General features: G+C 34.5%; 4 protein-coding genes across 4 annotated transcripts; all 4 read left to right on the top strand.

Moving 5' to 3' along the window:
• The first annotated feature begins 2,044 nt into the window (after window positions 1-2,044).
• On the top strand, window positions 2,045-6,678 carry LOC132040497 (peroxidase 16-like). The gene is made up of 4 exons (XM_059431149.1): window positions 2,045-2,624; window positions 3,778-3,975; window positions 5,222-5,387; window positions 5,988-6,678. Exons 1-4 carry the CDS (start codon window positions 2,415-2,417, stop codon window positions 6,392-6,394), a joined length of 981 nt encoding a protein of 326 aa, XP_059287132.1. The 5' UTR covers window positions 2,045-2,414; the 3' UTR covers window positions 6,395-6,678.
• A 3,608-nt stretch (window positions 6,679-10,286) lies between these two features.
• Window positions 10,287-11,626, top strand: LOC132039070 (uncharacterized). The gene is made up of 3 exons (XM_059429616.1): window positions 10,287-10,393; window positions 10,690-10,936; window positions 11,030-11,626. The coding sequence occupies exons 1-3, from the start codon at window positions 10,287-10,289 to the stop codon at window positions 11,624-11,626; spliced, it is 951 nt and encodes a 316-aa protein (XP_059285599.1).
• A 76-nt stretch (window positions 11,627-11,702) lies between these two features.
• Window positions 11,703-12,752, top strand: LOC132039071 (uncharacterized). The gene has a single exon (XM_059429617.1). The coding sequence runs from the start codon at window positions 11,703-11,705 to the stop codon at window positions 12,750-12,752; it is 1,050 nt and encodes a 349-aa protein (XP_059285600.1).
• Window positions 12,753-12,758: 6 nt separating this feature from the next.
• LOC132039072 (uncharacterized) lies at window positions 12,759-15,362 on the top strand. Its single transcript, XM_059429618.1, has 5 exons — window positions 12,759-13,197; window positions 13,340-13,347; window positions 13,431-14,652; window positions 14,734-14,808; window positions 15,046-15,362. Exons 1-5 carry the CDS (start codon window positions 12,759-12,761, stop codon window positions 15,360-15,362), a joined length of 2,061 nt encoding a protein of 686 aa, XP_059285601.1.
• Window positions 15,363-16,202: the final 840 nt, after the last annotated feature.

Consider the following 16,202-nt stretch of genomic DNA (forward strand, 5'->3'; position numbering starts at 1 on the left):
CAAAAGTATGAAATTTTACCTATATATCCAATACAATTTTCCGGCGAAGGGTGTTTGGATTACCACCCTTGATATGGGGTGGCTCCGCCCCTATAATGCGCCAATGTTATCACAATAATATCGGACAGACTCTTTCAAGAAAATGTTTAAATCACAAAATAACTGTTGAATCCTTGTGATATCAGCCGTATCAGAGGCCATAACCTGATATTCCACTTCAATACTTGAGCGTGCTAATGTGAGCTGCTTCTTAGCTGACCAAGAAATAAGTTTTGTTTCAAAAACACACGGTATGCAAATTGCACTAGTGTTTTTTCTTGCAAAACCTGCAGAATATCACTCTCTGAAGATTTGGCCGCGCATGGGTATGGTACACCAATCATGTTTTAGTGCATTCCAAGTCGGTTTTAATTTAGACTATACGTAGAAATCCGACCCAAAGTAGAATTCTAACAACACTATAAGTACCTTCTTTGATCTACATGTTTTGTTGGAGGAGATTTAGACATTTGAGATGAGAACAACGCAAGGACGGCTACAACAACGTGGAGCTAAGATTCACACAATTTTCTTTTCTTTCTTTTATTTTTATTGTTGAACAATTATAATTGTGTAGTCTCAACGAGCATGAGTGCCTAGTTTCTTAATTATTATTCTAGTGTTGCGGGATTATCCATGAATGTTGTTAGTTGAGGCTTTATGTAGACGTTTGATTGTCACTGATTTCTATCGTTTTAATTAGTTGACTTATGTTATTATCCGCTTAATTATTTGATTGCTTGATCGCCAATTTAATACTATCTATGAAACTAGACTATGCGCCTGGGAGGGGAGGTCTATTTTGCATTATAGGATAAGTTAGGGCTTGGTTAGTTATCCAACGATTCGTCTGGCGTTGATTAGTGGCTCTGATTAACTTATAGCTAGTAAGTGACACGTTAATTGTAAAGCTCTACTTAGTTCTCTTGGCTTAGTCAGATACAAGAGATGCAACTATGTTCTTATTACATGTTCTTATTACTTGAGATGACCAATGGAACATTGACGTTTCAGTAGTTTGAATAGGCTCCGATTTATCTGAGAAGAACTCTGGAGTAAAATCAACCTATGGCTAGTAAACTAAATTTTCAATGGAGTAACTAAAGTGCTTACACAATTGGATTGGATAAATCTACCCCCAACTCTAGGGTATATCTGAATTCTAAATATCATCTGTTGTTTAGCTTTTGTCTTCAATACTCAATCTACAACCTCTAGAATTCTTTACTGTTGAATCTACTTCGAAAGTTAATGATTAAATCCTTATTGGGAATGATACTCTACTTATATCCTTATTATTTGTCAACCGCGTGCGCTTGCGTGTTAGTCAGAGTCGATCAAAGGGGAATCAAGCTTGTAGCCTATGGTTTATATGATTTTAGTAATTTTTGCTCACACCTTATATATGTATTAATAGATTTACTAAATATCTATAAAATTTGACTGTGGAATAAGTTATTATTATATATTAACTTGAGATTGATATATGAACTCATAAATTTCAAATTTTGAATTCACCTCCGAACTATGTAAGATCAAGACAAGTAATGGTCATCAAATCAAGCAGGAAATGATGAAAAACCTCTAGCTCTTATACCGTATATAAATTTAGGGACGGAGCTAGCATGCCGATTACGAGTTCAGTAGAATTCAGTAACTTTGACGCAAATTTGGTGTTTGTATTAACAAATTCACTCTTATATATATATATATATATATCAAGAAGCCATAAGATTTTAAAAAAAATTCCCGACTCTTCCTATGTTAAGGGTGAAAAACCTTGTGAAGATGATAGGCAGTGTATGCTTTAATTATTAAGACAAACATGTCATATTGGTTCTTTGGAACATTCTAAGTGAGTAATATAAAATATTAAGGGGTGGGGCGTGGGGAGGGGTGTGTGTCTAAAGAGTAATATATTCGTAAAATGAATTATTGTAGGACACATACTTGGTACTACTTCATGTCTTCTCTCTCTTAATTAAAGTATGCTCATTCTCTTTTCTCTTATCTATACAATGCGATATACCTGGGAGGGCTATTATTTTATTCTATTTCTAACGATCTAATGAATCAAATTGATCTGCCATATTCTGTTCCACCATATAAAAAATACCGTGGTACTCATAATTTCAGTGAAACAAATGTTAACAAAAAATAAAACTCACCATAACTTAACCACAATCTCATTGAAGTCGTCTTGAACAAATGGCCAGAGTGTATATTGCCAAAGTCCAACCTAACTGCCCACTTGGATTTACGTCTTAATTATTTCTTAATAGTGAATAGTCTTTAAGGTATAGTATGTATAAATACAACTATTGAGCAACCAAATAAAATCATCAGTTTTCTCAGAGGAAAAAGAAAAAAGAGAAATGGAGAATATTCAAAGAACCAGTTTGGTTGTAGTTCTCTTGTTGCTCCTAAGTGTTAGTGCTTTTGCTCAATTAAGAACAGATTTCTACAAAAATACATGCCCAAATGTTGAGTCTTTGATTCGTTCCGCAGTTAGACAGAAATTTCAGCAGACTTTTGTTACTGCTCCAGCAACTCTCCGACTCTTCTTCCATGATTGCTTTGTTCGGGTACTCCTTTTTTTTTTTTTTTTCAAACCTTAATACTGTGTGACGGTTTTTTTTTTTTTTTTTATAGATAATGTTCAAACACTCACCTGAACTCTTTTTTGTTTTTATAATTTTTTTTTTACGAGTTTCACTCCTCAACTACCATTTGTTCTCTTTTCATACTTGAACTATTATCATCTATGTATTAAAATACGCCCAATTCAGTTGAAGGTGATAATTCAGATAGGAAATATCGAGGTGCGCTTTAATATATAGATGGTGATAGTTTAGGTAGGGAAAAAGAACAACGGATAGTTTAGGCATGAACTCGCGAAAACGTGATAGCTTAGGTTTGTATTTTATCATTAACTCTTTTTTTTTTTTAATATTTTTTTTTAAAATATATTCCATGAAAAAAAAAATATTGTCATTTGGTAAAAAACATTCTATTTTTTAGAAGATATATTGAAGATTAATAATAATAATATTAATATCCGTAATTTCTTTTTTTGAGCAAAATTAATATTTGTAAATTGAAGAGCTATTTTATCCTTTTTTCTTTATATTTAACTATCCCCTATCTAAAATCTTTCGTCATATCGCGTTTTTTCAAGGGCGAGCTGATTAGATTTTTGAAGTAAAGTTTGAGGTGGATGAATTCATTATTCGATTGTCTTCATTATTTGAAATATTACATTTATGCAATGCAATTTTTTCCGTCTTGGAATGATAAATATTCTTTGAAGAAAAAATTGTGATCAAAATTTTAAATTACTTGATTTTTGAAAAGGGGAAATTGATGAAATTTTGATACAGAAGGTGCTCCCCTACACCCTATGTCCCAAGAGCTTTTTTATATTGTTTGTCATTTAAAAGAGCAAAATTACAAGTTGAAATTTCTTTCTTTCAAATATTAAAAAATGTTTAAGAAATCCTTTCAATATGAAAAAGAAATATACAAATTAAAATACTACAATTTAATACTTTGCTCCAGAACAAAAATTCTCATTCCTTTGCATCGCCAACCTAATAAATTAATTCCCTTGTAACACTAATTGTCTAGCATAACATCTTCAGTTGACGTGTTATATATGTCATCATGATGATACCTTTGCTCTTTTTTTCTACTTCTTAATTGACATATAATTTTTTCTCCATGATGTTAATTAATTAGGGTTGTGATGCATCAATGCTATTGTCATCACCAAAGAGAAACGCAGCAAAGGACCATCCAGATAATCTTTCATTAGCAGGTGATGGATTTGACACTGTTGTTAAAGCCAAAGCAGCTGTGGACAAAGACTCCAAATGCCGTAATAAAGTATCATGTGCTGATATTTTGGCTTTGGCCACTAGAGAAGTCGTTGCTATGGTAATTACTTACATGCTTAAATATAACTAAATGAAATACTTCCTCCGTCCCAATTTAAGTGTCTTAGTTTGATTAGGCACGACGTTTAAGAAATATAGAGAGACTTGCGAATCTTGTGCTCTTAAATTAAAGATGTGTATGATGTACTAAAAATGTTTTTTAGATCTTGTGGTTATAAACTCACATATAAGATGTTTAAGTTGTCAACTTGCTAAAAAGAGAAAGAGACACTCTTTTTGGGACAAACTAAAAGGGAAAGTAAGGCACTTAAATTGGGAGGAGGAAGTAAATTTTAGTTTATTTAAATTTCTATCTTTATTATTTAGTTATTACCGTTGTACTTAAGAAATACAACACCACAATAAAGAATGAAATTATTTTATTTGATAACCTTGTGGAAGAAGGCTCAATTTCAACAATAAAAGTTTAGGTCGATAAAATAAATAATCTCTATATAGCTCCATCATTTCTTTTTAAATTCTGAAGAAATTCAAATTCATGTTTGAGAATTATAAGAAAATTTTCTTAAAGTTATTAAAACATTTATATTCTAATTTCTTAACACTTGCTAGGGGCTTTTATGTGGGTTTTAAGAAGAAAAAATTTTTAGTTTTTTTTTATTTTTATTTTTTTAAATTGGTTAGTCAAAGACCAATTTCTCTGAAGAACTTGACTCAATGACAGTGACTGTTGTCTAATAAAATTGGATAAATTGAAGAACTATAAGAAGAAAATATGTGTATTTTGAAAGTATTAATAAATCAAATGAAACTTGGACACAATGCATGATCGCCCACGTTCAATTTGGAGGAAAGAGCAGAGTAAAATTTGATGAAATATGATCGCTTGATTTCCATTTCATCGATTCAAGGTTTTTCTATTCTCTTTTTTTTCTTTCTTTCTTTTTTAGACAATTCTTTAAGTAATCCTAAAAGATGCTTTAATGATGTTTCTGCTCATGCATTAACACTGTTTCTCTATGGGAAACTTACCTAAATTTACCCTCCGGTCATCTAGTTTATAAAATATGGCCGAAGTATACACTGTCCATACACTACGGTTGTATAGGTATGTATATTATATGTTTAGGTATGTATATTTTATGTATAGATATGTATATTATGTGTATAGGTATGTATAAATAATATATTTAGTATACTTTATACACTACCTATATTGTGTACATATTTTGTAGACTAGATGATCGAATAATATTTGACTGTAATTTTTCCTTTTTCTACCGTAGACTGGAGGGCCATTTTATAAAGTGGAGTTGGGGCGTCGTGATGGGAGAATTTCTACCATAGCCTCAGTCCAACATTCACTTCCAGGCGAAGGATTCAACTTAAACCAGCTCAATACCATGTTCGCCAGACATGGCCTTAGCCAGACTGATATGATTGCGCTATCAGGTACTAATAATAAATGAACTTAAGCTTTATAGTAAAAGATTTTTATACAATTGGTACAATTTAAATGGTTATGGTGGGTTATTAATTAATCCATTTTCAATCTATCATGTCACACTTGTTAGGAAAATTATTTGTGATTACACATTAACTTAATTGGTAGTGTAAAGATTTTTATGTTATTAGTACACAAAACTTAGCAACATACGTCTGATCAATCTCACAATGCGGAGAGGGTAGAGTGTCTGACGCAGATCTTATCTCAACTCTCGAGGTAGAGGAATTTGCTCCGAGAAAGACTTCGAAAAGATAGAGAAGTTTTAAGATAGATCCCACTTAAAAGGCACAAAACTTAACTCTTTAATAAATATGCTATCAGTGAACAACTTCATTTGACTTCAAACAATTCAAAGATATAAAAAGTTAATAGTCGAAAATACAAAATTTAATGGTCTTTAGAGAATATATTGCATCGATTATTTTTCTTACTACGTAGCATAAAAATCTTCTCTTAACTTTACGATATCAATTTATTTTTTCTTAAAACATCACACTACAAGAATATACTCATTGCTAAAGTGAGTAATGTTTTTAATCTTATAGGTGCACATACTCTTGGTTTCTCCCACTGCAATCGTGTATCCAAGAGGCTCTACAATTTCAGCCCAAAAAGTAGAGTTGACCCGACCCTGAACCGACAATACGTCTCACAACTCAAGCAAATGTGCCCATTACGGGTTGACCCGAGAATTGCCATTAACATGGATCCAACAACACCAAATACCTTTGATAATGCTTACTATAAGAACCTTCAACAAGGAAAGGGTCTCTTTGTATCTGATCAAGTTCTCTTCACTGATAGCAGATCAAGAAACACTGTTAACTTTTTTGCTTCTAATAATGATGCTTTCAAACAAGCATTTGCAACAGCCATGATAAAGTTGGGCCGGGTCGGAGTACTAACCGGAAACCAGGGTGAGATCCGATTCGACTGCACTAGACCAAATTAGAGGAGACTGTATTTTGGCTTTTTTTTCCTAGAGAGAAAGCATTCATTGTTTCCTTTTAATTTTATTTTACTAATAAAGCAATATGCTATAGCTATTTTTTGTAATAATTTCTCTCATGTGTATAGTTTTGGGTTATGTAAGCAAGGGTTAGTTTAGTGCATAAGATGGCTGTGCTCCAACTCACTCAAGAATGAGACAACAACAGGTCGTCAACAAGCTCGTTCAGATCTTGGACACAGTATATTAAAATTCATGAATAAAATTGTCTTGGTTTTCTTCATCAATTCATAATCCAATTTTCTTTAATTTACGTTCTGCATACTCATTGCAATTTATTCTTTGCATTTGCATAAAAATAATTTGGGGTATCTATGGTAGATTTAATAAGAAGATGAGCACAAAAAAAAATTGATCATCAAAGCAATAAATCCAAAATAATTGTTTAATTAAAGAAGACAAAAAAAAAAAAAAAAAAAAATCACGTGTGAGAAGGTGCAAATATAACCCTGAATTTTGCGAAAAAGTGCAAATATACCCCTATAGTGACTTTTATTTTAATTAATCTTTATGTTTGTGTGTTGCATGAATATATCTTGCATCAAATAATATGAAATGCGTACTTAAAATAATAAGCTTTCAACTTATATATATTCTAAAAATAATTATCAAGTACTCCAATTTTATCCTACTTTTTCTCCGTGGATAGATACATAAAATTAATTATTGTTAAGATAAAATACTTGGCAAAAATTAATGACCTCTAGAAAGACTTGTGTTCTTTGAGTGCGACAACGGGCGTAAAGCCTATTATTAAAAAATAAAATATTATCATATCAAAACCGATAAATAGTACAATTAAAAAAACCCAAGTGTTTTTTGGGATTGTTCTGGCGATATATCTTAAAAATAGATTAGATATCAGATATTATTACTTTTTCTCAAAAGTAGAAGAACAAAATTAGTTTTAAAAATAAAAAATAAAAATACCTGTATCAATAGTTTTTTATTTGCAAATATATCATTTATTAATTTCAATATGGAATTTAACCATTAGAATGATGGTCCTTATCTTCTTCACTGTTGGCTTTTCTCCTTTATCTCTACAAGTCCTTTTTTTTTTTTTTTTTTTTTTCAAATCTCACCCATCTCAAATAAAAAACTAAACATTTTAATTAAACAAATTTGGAAAATTTAATTAAAGCCTCTAATGATAAACACTTTTTTGATTTTAGAATTGAATTTGTGTACTTATTAATTATTATTGTTTAAGGATTTATAGTGTACCACAAAAAATTAGGACAAAAATTAAATATAAACCAAATCCGATCTAACCTTCATCTACAAAAGATAATTAATGTTGTTGGAAGTATGACCATTACCAGAGGGTTTTAACTTAAAGAAACGAGGATCCTTGGTAGCTAGCTATTTTATTCTTTTCTTTGAATTAATCTCATCGTTAAATAATAGGAGCAGGAGTAGTTTCCCTAAACTATAATACTGACAATAGTAAGCGTAAATATTGTATGAGTCCTAGTAGAAAAGAATGGCGTGTGTAGTAGAAAGTTGAAAAAATTCTCTCTCTACAAAAAAAAACTCTCTTCTCTCTCATAGTCTCGGCTAGATAACAAGAAGGGGGAAATTAGGGATCCGGCTATTATTCTACACCAACCACTGAAAAAGATCTTGTACCAATTATCCCACCCACATATGCTAATGCAATCTCCACCGCTCCAAAAAGCCCAAAAAACTTTGGAGATATTAATATCAAAGCGAGATACGCGACTCACAGTGGAGTTCCGACAGTCATCTTCAAAGCCAAAGATTTCTATGGAGGTATGACTAAAGAATGCCGATTGACTATTGTTGGTCGTTTCTTGAAGCCAAGTGTCTGCCACATTGCACGGCGGAGAATGTCCGAAGCGAACCTCGTAGCTTGCTTGTCAACATGAACATCAAAACAATATACTCTATATGATGCAATTTAAATGAATCATGAAAATGTAATTTGCGCGAATAAAGTCTTGAAATTATTTCATAAAGATGAAAAATCATGAAAATTATCCATGAAAACATAATCGACTCCGTGAACTAACATATCCGTCTATGAAACCTCTAAAACATGTCGAATACTAACTGGCAACTCCATCGAATACACCAAACTCCAAACCCCGAGACCCCAATAAGTTCGATACTGATCCCTCTTGCGTAGGTGTATGCTCCCGAAAACCGTTCCGCAATGATCAAAAGGGACGTTAGTACATGGTGAATAGTACTAGTATGTAAAACTCACACAACATAGGTATAGGACATGATACGAACCGAGTGTAACTTGAACATGAGCATGAAACGTGGGTAAAGTCATCAATTGCATGTAAATAAAACTACTTGTAACGTGGGGAATGCTATAGTATAACCGACAACATGATCCGGTACTTGCATCCTACCGGTAGAACACTCACACCTTGCCGATATGAGATTTAAGTAATAATAAGCTAAGGATCAAACCGCATAATGAAGGTTTGCCTCCTTGTTGACAACCCTTATCCTACGTTTACGTAGTTTCGAAGCCATCCGAGCCTTCTCGGTTACCCAAGCAAATCCCAAAAACATGAACATGATATAGTTGGCTAAGAAGCCCATGATTTTCGTTAACTTGTAAATAACTTGTAATCATGATTTCACGAAATAACTTATAACATGGTTTCATGAAATATCTTGTAATATGGTCACTTGTCGTAGTCTTGCAAACATGTTCTTGATTCATGAGTAATAACAATAGTTCATATTATATATATAATTGACTTGAAAACATGTGTTTGCTAGATAAAATCATAAAGTTTCATATAAACATAATGAGAACACATGAGGAAGAATTCATGATTCATGGATTAAGGTAGGGTTCCTAATAATAGTAACAAGATTAGGAATACAATAACGAATATAGATACAAAATTCATGTACATAAATACATAAATACGGGCTACCAATATGTTGGGTTTAATGCCTAGATTTGAACTTCATAGATATCAAGAAACGGAGTATGGGAAGAACGTGAGATTCCACAATGTGGAAAGTTATCCTTTAATTGCTCCAAAACTTGAATTAAGGACTTGAATTTTGGAGAAAATTTCCTTGATTCTTGAACCTGAGATGATTTTCTTGAAAACCCTAGTTTAGGAATGATGATTTCTTGTTTAGATTACAAGGATATGTATTAGAATTGACTTGGAATAATTAGAGTAGGCTTATCTTGGTGTTCTTGATGATGGAAGAGGGTAGAAGGTCGTTCTAGGGCTTGAAGGAATGAAAAATAATGATTTGAACTAATATGGACGAATATATAGTGTTCTAGAAAATTGCATTTTACCCGAAGTGCGCGTATTTTGAAATACGGTCATATTAGTATGGACTCGCACCATTGTCCATAACTCTTTGCACAGATGTCCGTTGGAAAGGTACCATAATATACCGTTGGAAAGGTATTTCGAAGCTCTACAACTTTCATCAAGGAAGTTTTCCCAAATTCCAAATACGTTTTGAAATACGGGCTGTATTTTGAAATACGGTCCGTATTTAACGATGTAACCTCTATGTCAAATTCGATCTTTAATACCCGTTACGACTTGAAATACGGTAGGGTCAATGGGCGTAAACCACCATCTTACAAGCCGAAGAGGAAATTTCCAATTTCCACATTCTTTATCGGGTTTTCTAAGTCTAGGATCATGGGCAAAGCTTAGGTTAAAGGTACGGGGTATTACAATATCTCCCCCTTGGGATCATTCGTCCTCGAATGATAGGTCATGGTTAAGAACATGGATATGGCTTGAATACATGAACATGAAAGAAACATGACGTAAAACGTAAGAGCTTGACATGGTTACGTGGGAACATGGTCATTAACGAATACGTGATTCTATCAAAAGATAACATGAGTATGAAGCCATACCCTGAAATATTGCACTCATTTATGACAGTCGCTATTACTCTCGGTCCACAGTATGATAAGAATGCCTAGAGCGTCCTTGCAAAAAAGAAATGACTATAGAGGGTATGCGGTGGCTATCAAAATGGACACGCGGAGACTGAAAAAGAAATTGTTCCACTGACGTCAAAAATGTTAGACAAAGGTAATAACAGAAGAATGGACAAAGATGACAAGGAGAGGAGATTGATCTCACAAAGCCTAGAATAAATAAAATATGGATAGGAGCTGAAGAGGAGAGCCGCCCTTTAACAGGATTCTATCAAAAGATAGAGTATGAAGCCATACCTAAATATTGCACTCATTGCAGTCTATTAGGCCACAGTATAGAAGAATGCAGGGTCCTTGCAAGAAAGAAAAAGGAGGAGACTGAAAAGAAAGCCACTGACGAAAAAAGAAAAGGTAATAACAGAAGAAACAAAGATGACAAGGAGGAGGATCACAACAATAATCAGGATAGAGGGAATGAGAGTGAAGTAAATGAGATAGAGGGGCAGAAGAAGCAAAACAAGAATAACAACAATAAGAGGAATCAGGGGAACAAGGAGGATCAAAAAGTCCAGAACCATGCAAACAAAAAGGATCAAAATGCCAATGACAACAAGAAAGGTAGCAATATCAAGAAAGTGTGACAAAGTAGCAAAAAACAGAACAAAAAAGCTAAGGATACCCAGACTGAGAAAGAAAAGAAGGCCAAGAGGAGGAGGAAAAATGCTCTTCGCAAAGTTATCAGAAAAATAAAGGCTGGAAAGGAAAGACAAAAACAACAACAACATGAGAATGACACTGCAAAAGAAACAAGTTCAAATGTCAACCCCAACAATGAGAACACTCCATTGGGGGAAGAGGAGAAGGAGAATATAAGTGTTCAAAATGATATCAGTCCCATTGTTAAGCCTCAAGATCCTATAAATGATCAGAACAAGAAAAATGACAAGTTCGAAGAGGCTAATACCAATATCACCCCTATCCATACTCAGAATGACCAGAATACTGAAGATTACATACAACAAGGAAGAAATGAAGAAAACAGTGAGGAACAAAGTGTTTCATCTGCCCCTCCAGGTTTCGAAAAACACATAGAAACTCAGGACAGAGGAGACATGAAAAGCCAAAACTCTACCAATAAGAATCCTGATACTATTGACTCTGAAGAGGAGGTGGCAAACAACCTGATAAATACTTTCTCACCTGGAGAACATGATTCAGGAAATCAGCAAAATCATCAATACTGTGGTCGAGAATGAGGGTCTCTCTCCAAGGGGAAAATCTGCAGGAAAAAAATAAACTCACTCAATCTATGCCTTCTTCACCTCCCATGACATGAGGGAGAGAAAGAGGGAAGAAAAAACAATAACTCATTTCTTTCCAATGATTAATACAATCATATGGAATATAAGAGGGGTTAACTCCAAAGGTGCTTTTGACAGACTCATTAGACTTGCCAGAACTCATAAAACTTCCTTTATATCTTTCCAGGAACCTTTTGTGAACAGTTCTAGGCTACACTATTTTAGAAGAAAAATTGGCTTCAACAATGCTACATCTAACTGTAGTGGAAAAATATGGTGTTTGTGGGATGATAACTATAGCTGCACCATTGTGGAAGATCATATTCAACACCTAACTCTTCAAGTTCATCATATTATGTCCCAAGTCAAGTTTCACGTCTCCATTGTTTATGCCAAGATTAAAGCAAGCAATAGAAAGGATTTGTGGGGATCTCTTAGTCAGCTGAATCAACAAATTGTGGGACCCTGGTCCATAATGGGAAACTTCAATGTCATTATGGAATCTAGTGAGAAAAAAGGGGGTAGAAGACACAGACTTAGTAGAAGCTTGGATTTTATTAACTGTATGGTGGATTGTGGCATGAAGGATGCTGGGTATGTTGGAAACGATTATACTTGGTGCAATGGTAGAAGAAAAATGAAGAGAATTCTTAAAAGGCTAGATAGAGTAATGTATAATGACAAATGGTTTGAAGAATTTTCTAATGTAACTGCCAGACATTTACCAAGGACAGGCGCAGATCACAACACTATGCTCCTCAAATGTACTCTGAGTAATACTCCTATGGTGAAGTATTTCAAATTCCTAAATTTTTGGTCTTCACAACCAGATTTTATGGAGGTGGTTCAAAACAGTTGGGATGAATATACTGAAGGAAATGCTATGTACATTATGCAACAAAAATTGAAAAAACTGGCTCACTGTCTAAGTAGCTGGTCCAAGAATACTATTGGTAATGTGTTTGATAGAGTTATGGATATGGAGAATAATATTAAACATGCTGAGGCTGCCTATGATCAAGATAACACTGATAGCAATAGAACAAACCTACATGCCTTATATGCTGAACAAATAAGGTAGATGAAGATGGAAAACTCTCTTTTAAAGGAGAAGGCAAGAATAAAATGGGAAGAGGAAGGTGATCAAAACACCAAATACTTCCACAGTGTCATGAGACAAAGAAGAAAGAGAGCCTATCTTCATAGGATCAAAAATGAGCATGGACAGTGGATTCAAGGTGATAATTTGATATCTGAGGCTGCTGTTAGACATTATAGTCAACTGTTTAGTCAACCTCAGCAAGATCACAACTTTAGCTTTCTAAAAAGAATTGAGAATGTGGTTACTGAGGAAGACAACAACAGTTTAATTCAAATACCTACTAGGGAGGAGATCGAACAGGCTGTGAAAGACCTTCACCCTGATAGTGCTGCAGGGCCAGATGGCTTCAATGGTCATTTCTATAAAAAATGTTGGAATATTATTGCTAATGATTTAACTGCCATGGTTGAAGACTTTTTCAGAGGTAATAAACTCACTAAGTTCATTACCCATACTTGTCTTATTATGATCCCTAAAGTGGAAGCTCCTGACTCTTTTAACCAGCTCAGACCAATAAGCCTTAGCAACTTTACTAACAAAATCATTTCTAAAGTTTGATCTAATAGGCTTGCAGGTAGCTTACCTAAGCCGATCTCTCAAAATCAGATAGGTTTTGTTAAAGGGAGGCTTATCACTGAAAATATTCTTCTTACTTAGGAGATCATTCATGACATCAAAAAGAAAAACAAAGGTGGCAATGTAGTCATCAAAATAGATATGGCCAAAGCCTATGACAAAGTCTCTTGGTCCTTTCTCAATGCTATCTTAAGAAAAATGGGATTTGTGGAAGAATATGTTGATTTTATTTACAGACTGGTGTCTAATGTGTGGTACTCCATTATTGTAAATGGAATAAAATATGGTTTCTTCCATTCTACTGGAGGTCTCAAGAAAGGAGATCCTCTATCCCCTGCCCTGTTCATTATTGCTGCTAAATCACTGTCAAAAGCTCTGAATCATTTACATGACAAGGAGGGTTATAGAGGTTTCTATATGAATCATGCTGGACCTCAAATAAACCATCTCTATTATGCAGATGATTTAGTCATCTTCAGTTCTGGGGATAAAAATTCCCTAAGAATGATCATGAAAAAGCTGAGACAGTATGAAGATGTATCTGGTCAAGAGATTAATATGGAAAAAAGTTTCTTCCTTACTCCTACTTACACCATTGAGCACAATAGGAGAAAAAGGAAAAGAAGAAGAAAAAGAAGAAGAATGATCAAAAGGGGTACTGGTTTTAAGCATCATCATTTCCCTTTCAAATACTTAGGCTGCCCCATATATCATGGAAGAAAGAAGATCTCTTATTTCTCTGATATTGCCAAAGCTGTGGTCAACAAAATCAAAGGATGGCAAGGAAGTATGTTGTCTAGCGGAGGTAAAGCTACTCTGATCAAACATGTATTACAATCACAAACCATTCACACCATGGTTGCTATATCCCCTCCGAAAACTATGCTATCACAACTTGAGAAATACTTCTCAATTTTTTTTTGGGGACAAGCTGATAATAAGAACAAATATCATTGGAGCTCATGGATAAAAATGTGCTACCCTATTGGGGAAGGAGGTGTTGGATTCAAGAGCCTGGAAGATATTTGCCTTACTTTCAGTGCCAAGAGATGGTGGAGATTTAGAGGTGAGGATAACTTATGGTCAATCTTTCTCAAATCTAAATATTGTCAGAGAAAACATCCTGTGGAAAGAAAGATCCAATCAGGCCAATCTTCTGTTTGGAGAGATCTTATGAGAACAAAGAATCTCATAGAACCTCACATCATTTGGAAGATTAATGAAGGCAAAATTTCATTCTGGTGGGACAATTGGACCAAGCTTGAAGCTCCGGTCAATATGCTTAATGATCAAAACTACCATGGTAAGTTGTTGGTATAAGGTTGCATGGTTAATAATGAATGGAACAGGGAATTCATATTTAGTATTGTGCCTGCTCATATAGCCAATATTATTCTGAATATTCCTATTGGCCGTAACAACATGAAGGACAAACCAATCTGGATTGCTACAAACACAGGTAAGTTCTCTTGTGCTAGTGCTTGGGATATCATAAGACAAAGAAAAGACCTTATCCCTCTGTGGTCTAACTTATGGAATCCTGGCATCCCTTTTAAATGTTCCTTTATGGCTTGGAGAATTGTCAAGAACAAAGTCCCTATGAACAATATCATCAGTAACATGGGCATCATAGTAGACACTAAGTGTTGTTGTTGCACAACTCCTGTGGATGAGTCAACTGATCATGTTTTTGTAGGGGGAGAAACTGCTTTGACTATATGGAAAAAATTTGGTGCTCCTTTGGGCATTACTTATAGGGCTCATAATGCTATGGGAATGATCCAAAATTGGAGAAACACTACTTCAAGGAATCCCCTTCATAGAACCTTGAAGCAGATCACTCTCATCTTCATTCTATGGGAATTATGGAAATACAGAAATGCTGCTAGATATGGGAACAAGAAACAGTCTATTTTCTGGATTTATAAGGAAATTGTGTTTCACATTCATGTCTTCATCAATAGAAAAGGCCACAATTTAGACTGTATATGGGATTGGAACAAAATATGTTAGTTGGTGGAAGCCATTAAACCTTCCTTCACTAGCGTCATGGTTACTTGGATGAGACCAGAGGAGGAATGGATCAAGATTAACACAGATGGGAGCAGCAATAGTACTAAGGACACGGCAGGTATGGGAGGAGTTGTTAGGAATGGAAATGGGGAGATCATTATGGCTTTTGCTAATTCTCTCCATTTCTGCAGTAACAACAAGGCGGAATTGGAGGCTACTGAATATGCCATACAGTGGTGTATTACTAATAATAGAAACAAGTTCATCTTGAAACTTGACTCTATGTTAGTGATTAACATGCTCAATGGCTCTTCCCTTCCCCCTTGGAATTTTGAAGAAAAGATTGCTTAGATGAGAAGACAACTACAGTCAAAACAATGCATCATTCAACACTGCTACAGGGAGGCTAACCAAGTAGCAGACGCACTTGCCAAGTTTGGTGCTAATCTTCAACTGAATCAAAGAACCCGTGTATACCATAACCTGCAAAATCTGCCTACTCAAGCTATTGGACCTAGTCGACTTGATTCAATGGGTATGCCCAGCTTCAGAATTAGGCAGGCCAAGAGGAACATCATTGCCATCTCTAATCCTCCATTATGATCACTTCTAATGGATGCTGGGTGGGCCTGTCTATTTGTAACATTTTGGTATATAATGTAGTCTTGACTTTTGCTGTAACTATAGGACCTAACCTCCAAAACTGTGTCCATAAAATAGTTTTTGACTTTTGTAAGCTTAAATATTGTAAAGATGTTTGCAAGGCAAACACTAACATAGGTCCTGAGGAGATAAGGTGCTATGTCCCTCTCCTACATGTATTTACCCTTTGGATTTTAA

Source organism: Lycium ferocissimum, chromosome 12, assembly GCF_029784015.1.
Source record: "Lycium ferocissimum isolate CSIRO_LF1 chromosome 12, AGI_CSIRO_Lferr_CH_V1, whole genome shotgun sequence".
Lineage (NCBI taxonomy): Eukaryota > Viridiplantae > Streptophyta > Magnoliopsida > Solanales > Solanaceae > Lycium > Lycium ferocissimum.